Source organism: Medicago truncatula, chromosome 1, assembly GCF_003473485.1.
Source record: "Medicago truncatula cultivar Jemalong A17 chromosome 1, MtrunA17r5.0-ANR, whole genome shotgun sequence".
Taxonomy (NCBI): domain Eukaryota; kingdom Viridiplantae; phylum Streptophyta; class Magnoliopsida; order Fabales; family Fabaceae; genus Medicago; species Medicago truncatula.
In genome coordinates this window covers 48,255,278-48,263,907 of record NC_053042.1, presented here as the reverse complement: position 1 = coordinate 48,263,907, position 8,630 = coordinate 48,255,278, and the positions used below count along the sequence as shown (strand labels likewise).

The 8,630-nt window shown below is 32.2% G+C and overlaps 2 protein-coding genes across 2 annotated transcripts; both read right to left on the bottom strand.

The window, feature by feature from the left end:
* Window positions 1–4,554: 4,554 nt before the first annotated feature.
* LOC112417906 (receptor-like protein EIX2) lies at window positions 4,555–8,221 on the bottom strand. Its single transcript, XM_039831277.1, has 3 exons — window positions 7,770–8,221; window positions 5,060–7,519; window positions 4,555–4,832 (listed from the first exon to the last, which is right to left on the bottom strand). Exons 1-2 carry the CDS (start codon window positions 8,219–8,221, stop codon window positions 6,127–6,129), a joined length of 1,845 nt encoding a protein of 614 aa, XP_039687211.1. The 3' UTR covers window positions 4,555–4,832; window positions 5,060–6,126.
* LOC11428013 (receptor-like protein EIX1) lies at window positions 5,073–6,016 on the bottom strand. The gene is made up of 2 exons (XM_024775109.1): window positions 5,743–6,016; window positions 5,073–5,461 (listed from the first exon to the last, which is right to left on the bottom strand). Exons 1-2 carry the CDS (start codon window positions 6,014–6,016, stop codon window positions 5,073–5,075), a joined length of 663 nt encoding a protein of 220 aa, XP_024630877.1.
* Window positions 8,222–8,630: the final 409 nt, after the last annotated feature.

The window sequence follows — 8,630 nt, the reverse complement described above, 5'->3', positions numbered from 1 at the left end:
CAAATACTATTTTTTTCATTGCTCTTATATCATAGTTTCGATTTTTATTCTCAGCACATAGGTTAGTTTCTTTAATTTCGATTGGGTTTCTCTCAATTTTCTGTTTTGTTTGTTTATCTATTGTTTCATGATAACAAACAAAAACCCTTGATTTGTTTTTGTGTATTCCGATCTGAAGTTATGTTTTTTTTTTGGATTTTTCACTTAGATTCGATTTGTGGTATTGTTGTTTTATTATTGTTGATTGTACAACATAAGTGGAAAGGAATTTCAAGAACCTAGGAGATTTGAGTTGTGTTGTAAAACTTAATGGAATAGAAGTTGAACTAACTCAAGCATTGAGTCAAATGAATTGTCCTTTGATAATATTTGTACATGATGGTTAGCTTCAGACACAAAATGACCACTAAAGACATTGTATAATCTCTTCATGCGAATTTTCAATAGACTATGAAGTATATGTTTCTTTTTTAACATGTGAATTTGAGTAGTTAAGTAAGTTGTCAATCTACTAATAATTTGGTTGCATATCAAATAGACGTCTCTGCAATGTACTCAAGAAATATTGGAGGTGCTTTGCCTTCTAGGGCTGGGGCAAAATTTAGGTCCATAAATTTTGCTTAATAAAGATTCTTCAAAAAAAAAATCTTAATAAAGCACTTTGTTTCTTCAATGATAACGCTGGAAGCTAATCTGAAATACAGAGTATTATAAATTGATTATCAGAGTCTAATGGGTAAATACTCATTATATGCTTATCTTTTCAGTAGTAACATGTTTGTTGAAGATGCCAACAATTTGAAGCGAAGTGTGCCCCTTAGATACTACGAATGCCACTTTTAGATCCTACATTTTTCTTATCAAGCCACTTATAGAATCTAGCTGAAAGAATTCTTGCTAAATTAGTTATTTTCTATCTTTTGTTGGTTTTCATTTATTTTCGAGAGTTTAATTTTATGATATGTAACATCTAACTTACATGATTTTTATGAAACTTTTGATCAAACTACTTATGAATGCTGTGATTAATTTTAATAAATTTGATTGTGCTTTTAGGATCATTAGTTTAATTTTGAAGAAGTTGTACAAACTGAGCCATAGGTGTTTTGTTTAAGATTAAAGATTTGAAAGCGTTTTTAATTTTAAAACTATCAGCAGGGCCATTTATATAGTTCTATGACCTCATTGACCTTTTTTTTTATTAACTTGATGGGAACTTGCAGGAAACAAGTCGATTTTAATTTTGCTATATAACCTGATTAAATAGTCACCTATAAGCTTCATTACAAGTTTTATCATTGGTTGAGAATGTCAAGCAAGAAAGTGGCTTTTAGGTCTCTGTTACAGTATTATATTTTTTTTGAAAGTTTGGGATGAGATCAAAACTTCAACAATTAAGTAATGCAACTCTAATTAATGTCTAGAAAGTTGTCGTCACAAAACAGTATACAATTTTGGTTTAGACAAAATATCCGAAATGTCTAATATATAATATTGCATCTAATTATTTTTTTCCAGGGTACATGATCTAACCTATTTTTATTATATGTTATATTCTTCTTTCTTTTATTACACTATATATGACCCGTGCAGTAGCACGGGTGGGGATCTAGTTTTTATAATATTTTAAACATTCCAACAAAAATTCATCCAAAAATTTGAAGGGTATTTAAGAGGTGATTTATCTATAAAAAAAAATCATTTAAGAGGTAATTCCAATTGTTATTCATTTTTATGTGATCTTTCTTATTTTTATATTTCATCTATTGATTTTTAATGAAAAATGCTAAATAGTACGGAAGGTATGGCTACAAAAATTCACGGACGCCTATTACATGATGTTGGTCACTTGCACAACTTTTTTTTTTCCTTTCCTTTTTTTAAAAGTAAGAGATTTAATTGATAAAAAGAGAGTTTAAAGGTTAGCACTCTTTAACCTTAACATAACATTATTAAAATGAATTCACAATTAAACAAACGGTGTTGACCACCTTTGCATAACAATGAAGACATAGTGCAATTCTTAAAATTACAAAAACAAAAAAAATCAATAGCAACCGTTCAAGTTGATTATATATTGAGGCGTCCGTGAATTTTTGTGAAAATAATTTCCGTACTATATAGCACTTCTCATTTTTAATATATGATTTTCCAAAAGAAAAAAAGTTATCCTTTTGATGATTGACTTGTTGATTAAATATCTTTTAGAACATGTACATTTTTTAATCCTTTTAGAAATTTACCTTTTTAGTCATATTGATTTTTCTAATTTATCTATTTTATAATTTGATTAGAAAATTAACCTTTTTCTTAAAATTTGTCTTTTTGTAAATAAATTTTTGGTTTGAATTTGTATTTATTTTACTCAAGCTTTGTAATTTTTTGTTTGGATTATTGATTATGAAAAGGTATTAATTATAAATTTTAACTATTTTAAATACATATTTTATAAGTTATCTTTTTTTTTTAATTTATATTTTTTCAAACATTGTTGTTTGAATTTAACTTTGTGAAAAGGGGCTTTAGAACAATGATTTTTTTCCCTAAAAAAAAGTTACAAAAAATAAAATTGGAGCATATACTATGTTTCTCTATCTTAATTGGAGGTATTTTTTTTCAACTGTAAGCGTGACTTGTTATTTTCAAGTTAAACATTGTGTACTTGTGTTTGTATATGCTTATTTATGTGTTCAAAATCCTGGAAGTATATTTTAGATAGCATAAAACTTGATTTTTTGCGTGTAAGCTAATCAAAGGGAGATGCTTAATGGTGCTAACCAAATTTATGTGAAAACCTCACGAATGACGTGCCTTAGTCTCTAAAGTCATAATCCCAAATAAAGTGAATTGACATGTTACTCATGAGCTAACTAGTGGTTGTTGAAGACACTCTCAGTTTTAGTAGTATAAATCAATGGCAATGATATTTTAACACCTTAATTTTTCATGCACCCATTCAACACCCCATTTTATTTAGATCTTTCACTTTTCATCATATCACTAAACTATAAGATCACTCTCTTCTTTTTTTTTCCCCTCTTAGTTTAAAGGTATATATACTCACATGATGTGTACACAAAAACATTTCCTAATATTTAAGAACTCTGGTCCATCCTACTTGCTTAATCCCAACTACAAAATTAACAAAAATTTCATCCAAATTCTGAAATCATCATGCAAAATTCCAGAACCAACATCAAAATCAAAACAAACAATTTTTCTATTACCAAAATCAAAAGCGTAAGACCATCTATAATGAGGACTTTCCTCTATTTAGCATCATGCTAAATAGACACCCTCGCTGATAAATAAACACCCCTACTATGACATCAATAAATATTATGCTTATAAAGGTGAGTACTTTTATAAGCACCATCTCTCTCCTATTACTTATGGATCCCACATCTACAATTAATTTTATTTTAATTTTTTTTATTCAATTGTTGTATTATTTTAATATTAAAAAGTAAATTATATAAATGTTGCAAGAGTAATATTTAATTGATCAACATTGGATTTTCAACAAAAACCAATTTTTACAAACTCTCACTTCATAATGGATTATTCAATAAAGGTAATGGAAAGTTTCAGATAAATCAAGTGTGATCGGTTAAATTAGTGTGATTTTGGCATGGCAATGGGGCGGGGTGGGGACGGGTTTTACATTCCCCGTCCCCATACCCGATTCTCATGTACTTACCCGTTACCCTACCCATATTTAACGGGGATGAGAAATTGAACCCCATCCCCGTCCCTGACGGGTTCGGGTATTCCCACTCTATCCCCGTCCCCGCATTGAATAATTTTTTTAATAAAAAATAGAAGTTTTTTTTGCAACCCCTAGAGAAATTTTGTAATAAATTATCCAACAATATGTTCACTTTAACATTTGTTAGACCGATTGATTTAGTTTCTCCTTTAAATATCAATAATAGTTTTTATAACACGACAATTATCAAACAAAATAACATGGCATATCAAGATAAAGTAGTTTTTTTGGATTTGGGACGGGTTTGGGTATGAGTTTGGGGTGGGTACCTATATACCTGTTACCCGTCCCATACCCGTGTTTTTAAATCAGGGAAAACCCAAACTCATACCCAAACCCAGTCAAAACGGGAAAAACCCGTCAAATTGAGTTTGGTCTGGGTGGGTAACCACGGGTATGGGTTTTGTTGCCATGTCTATTCAAAATGTACATAAAATGCTCTATAGCCTCTGCTATGCTGCTTATCTACTATGGTTTTCGTTATTTGTGATATTAATGAATTGCACAAGCCATTTACTTGATTGTGATATACATTTTGTCTAAATTATAAGAAAGATATATTGTGTTGAATGAAAGCAGAGTGCATGTTGTGATATTCAGTTAGCATATAGTCCTTCTCTTGTTCTATCACTTTCTCTTAAGAGTGTACCGTAAGAAATCATCAGTAGAAATCTTTGTGAATATATTACTAGTAACAAAGGCATAAGTGGGTGAATAATTGTGCTAATAAAGAATATTTAAGTCACTGATGACTCTTATAATTCTTTGTTATGTTTGGAGGATTTATTACATTATTAAATTGATAGCAGAAGCCATAACAAAACACAATCACACACTAAAGTTTTAACAAAATTCCATTTATTACATTAATAACATGATAGCAGAAGATTTCCATACAAAAACTCTCAAAATTGAAATTAAAAGCCTAACAAAACACAATCAAACACTAAAGTTTTAACAAAAACTGTCATTTATTGATCCTTTGCTATTCCTACCCATAACCAAACAGTCAAGGGTGTGAACTCCACACTGCTAACCAATCTACATTATTCTATAAGAGATCCTGCAAAAATAAGAATAGATTAACTTAACTATGAAAACAACAATGATATATATTATGAGATTGATATTGTCTTTAATGGAAGATTATTGAACAGTGAGAAATGCAATACAAATTATAGAAATGCTTTAGTTACACATATATCAACAAAGAAAGATATTTTCAATATTAAAAGTATTCATGATTGAGTTAATAAACCACAATTTCAGTAAAAAGGAACATAAGTATACCTGCCAGGTAGAATTACTGCTTCCACCACATGATGACTTTCAATATCAAAGTGTTCAAGAATCTGGAGTAAGTTTCTCTCCAAGATGGTAGTAACAACATTGAGCCGACCAAGCCAACGAAACCAGTGAAGAATCCTATCCCCATGCTCATGTATAATGCTTCCAAAAATATTGAATTATCATCATCTCCTGCATCAGTTGTTGGCACTTGATGTTTTGATGGATCTTCTTCTGGACATTTTCTATCAAGGGGTTCTCCACAGAGATTTGAATTTCCTTCAAAACTTGAAGCATTAAAGCTCTGCAGCTGCGTTCCAATTGGAATGTTTCCACAGAGCTGATTGTTTGACAAATCCAACATGGCAAGACGATCAATGCGAGCTATACTGGAAGGAATTCTACCTGAAAGACAATTTCTTGACAGATCAAGAAATTCAAGTAACTTGAAGTTTCCTATGTTTGAAATGATTTCCCCACTGAGATTGTTCCTTGACAAATTTAAGGAAATCAATCCAATTAAGTATTGAACTTCCGATGGTATTTCCCCAGTAAGATGGTTGCTTGAGAGATCAATGGTTTTTAAAAACTTATCTGCATTTTTGAAGTCTTGGTCCACACCTTTCCACATAAGTAATAAATTGAACTAATCAAGTCCTAAGACATTGATGTAAAATTGTTTATACAAGTTGGGATTCTTCCTGATATGTTGTTCAGTGACAAATCCAAGACTTGAAGTTTTGTCAAGTAACAGAGATTTGAAGGTAAACTTCCATAGAAGTTATTGGATCGAAGGCTTAAGATTTCTAAATTTTGTAAGCTATCTCCAATCCATGAAGGTAATGGACCATGAAACTTATTTTCTCCAAGATCCAACAAAGCCAACTTGTTTGAGCAATTCTTCAAAGAGGAAGGAAGTTGTCCACTCAAACTATTATTTCTTAAAATCAAAGCCTCCATATTTGTAAGGGTACCCATTGAGAATGGAATCTTTCCCCATAATTTGTTATTTCTTAAGTCAACAAATTTTAACGAGGTTAGATTATTCCAACAATCAGGTAACTCACCCTTTATTTGATTGTTTGATAAATCCAAAATTTCCAAAATGTTAGAATTACTTCTGTTGCATAGAAAAAAACTAAATCTGAAAAGTTATTATTGGACAGAAATAGTGCTCCTGCTTGCAATAAAAAAGAAGGAATGGAACCTTCAAACTGATTTGAACTCAAATTTATCATAGTATTGTTGGTAAGATTGAGTTCCAAATTAGGAATCATGCCTGTGATATTGTTGTTTGAAATTGACATGCCAACTAGTGTTTGCAATTTACCCCAAAACCAAAGAGGTGTTGGAGATATATTACTCACATTTGAAAGGGAAATAATGGATAATTCATTTTGTGTTTGAAGCCAATTAGGAAATCTAGAATTCATATTACAAGATGATAAGCCCAATGTTAATAATTGAAAAGGGGGAACCCAATCATTACTAACCTTCATAGTCAACGAGTTGTCAGACAAGTCTAGTTTTTCCAATTTGGAGAGGTTAGTGAAATGGGATTCAGAGATGATACCTTCAAAAGAGTTTCCGCCCAGGTACAAATACTGTAACTCGGTAAGTGATCCGATGCTCGCGGGTATTTCTCCAGTTAATTTATTGACATTAAGAACCAACAGTCTCAAAGACGAGAGGATTGAAAGGTCTGGTAACTTGCCCGAAATCTCATTATTCCATAGCCATAGTTCCTGTAACGATGATAGATTTCCAATGCAGTGAGAATAGTTACTAGAGGTCATAAAATCTAATTGTCCACTCAATCGGTTATCAGTTGCATCAAATGTCTCCAAGGTGCAAATATTCCCAATTGATTTTGGGATCTTGCCTTCTAGATAGTTGCTTGTGAGATTGAGACTTACAAGCGAATGCATTATGTTTCCAAAATCATTAGGAATGGTACCTCTCAACAAGTTATTAGAAAGGTCAAGGTGTTGAAGATTGGAGTTGTAGTTAAGCATCCAATCGAATATCATTGATGATGACGTCAACTGATTCAAAGATAGATCAAGGACAGTAAGAGAACTAGTGGAAAAGTTCACATGAGAATCAAATAAAGGAAGAATATCGGCATCAGAAAGGCTACAATTGCTTAGATGCAACTCTTCAAGGCTTGGAAGCTTCATTAGGAATTGCAAGGTGTGATGAGAAGAATCGTTGAGATTTTGAACATCACTCAAGTCAAGAATTCTCACAGAAGAGAGATTTGATAGCCACTCAATTTGGTTGTTGATTCTAATATTGGAATTGGAACTGAGTAAAAGAGACTGCAACAATGAAAGATTTCCAAGTTGGAAAGGGATTTCTCCAGTGAGTTCATTGTCACTTAGATCAAGGTGTCGCAATTGTGAGAGATTCCCAAGTTGAGAAGGAATCTGATAGAGACCCGATTTCACACAAAGAAATAAACTGTATTATTGAATTGACAATAGATGTATTACAGAAGTGTATTACAGAAGAAAACCCCTGTAACCCCGTAGCAAAAGCCCCTCAGAGAAGAGACATTTCTCTCTCTGCCTAAACCCTAAGGTTTCTAACTGAACAAAATGATCAAAGATAATCCTCACTCTCTATTCTCATTCCTTTATATAACCAACTCACTTTCTCTCTCTCTCTCTCTCATGTAACTAACTCTCCCTCTAAGTGGGCCTATGTGTACATATTAGATCCTATCAGAATCTTCCCATCAAAACCACTATTTGAGAGATCAAGGTATCTTAAGTTGCAGAAGGAGCCAATAAATTTTGGGATTTGACCACTAGTATTCAGATAACTGAGGTTTAGATATGTTAGATGTTGCAACTCAGTTATTGAAGGATTGATTTCACCAAACAATCGGCGTCGATACGAGCCATGCAGATCAAGACTTTGAACATAACCAGTTTGAATGTTGCATTGAACTCCCTTCCATTTGCAGCAATCTGCATCTGAACCCTCCTTCCATGTGGACAACATACCATACTCATCTTGAAGGTCTTGTTTAAACGTGAGGAGTGCACGTCTCTCCCTCTCTTTGCACTTCGTGTTTCCATTATTTGTTGCCAAGTTGAACCCAACAATGGAGAACAACACCAACAATGCATTTAATGTATTAATATTATAGTTTCTCATCATAATTTCAACAACAAAATAAAGATGAAATTCTCTAATGGGAAGTATACTCTCAAGAACACACACACCAAATAAATATAAAGAACAGGTAGTGCACGAGGCCAATCTGTACAACACCATTTGCACGATGTTTCCAAGTTGCTTCCTGATATTCAATATTTTTCACGAAATTGTACAATTTCGTTTGAAAGTACGTTGCACATGCACAGGTAGGTTCAAATTGCTTGCTTTATTTCCATCAAATTTGAAGTCATAATGTGAAGTGGGGGCGTTTGTATCCAAATACAGAAAGCATCTACTTTTCTTTAAAAAGAAGGTAGTGTCCGAATTTGGAAATGTGGTTCATTTCCTCTGCTGTGCGTGATACATGATGGCCTTATAAATTTGGAAATGATGACTTTATTTATGA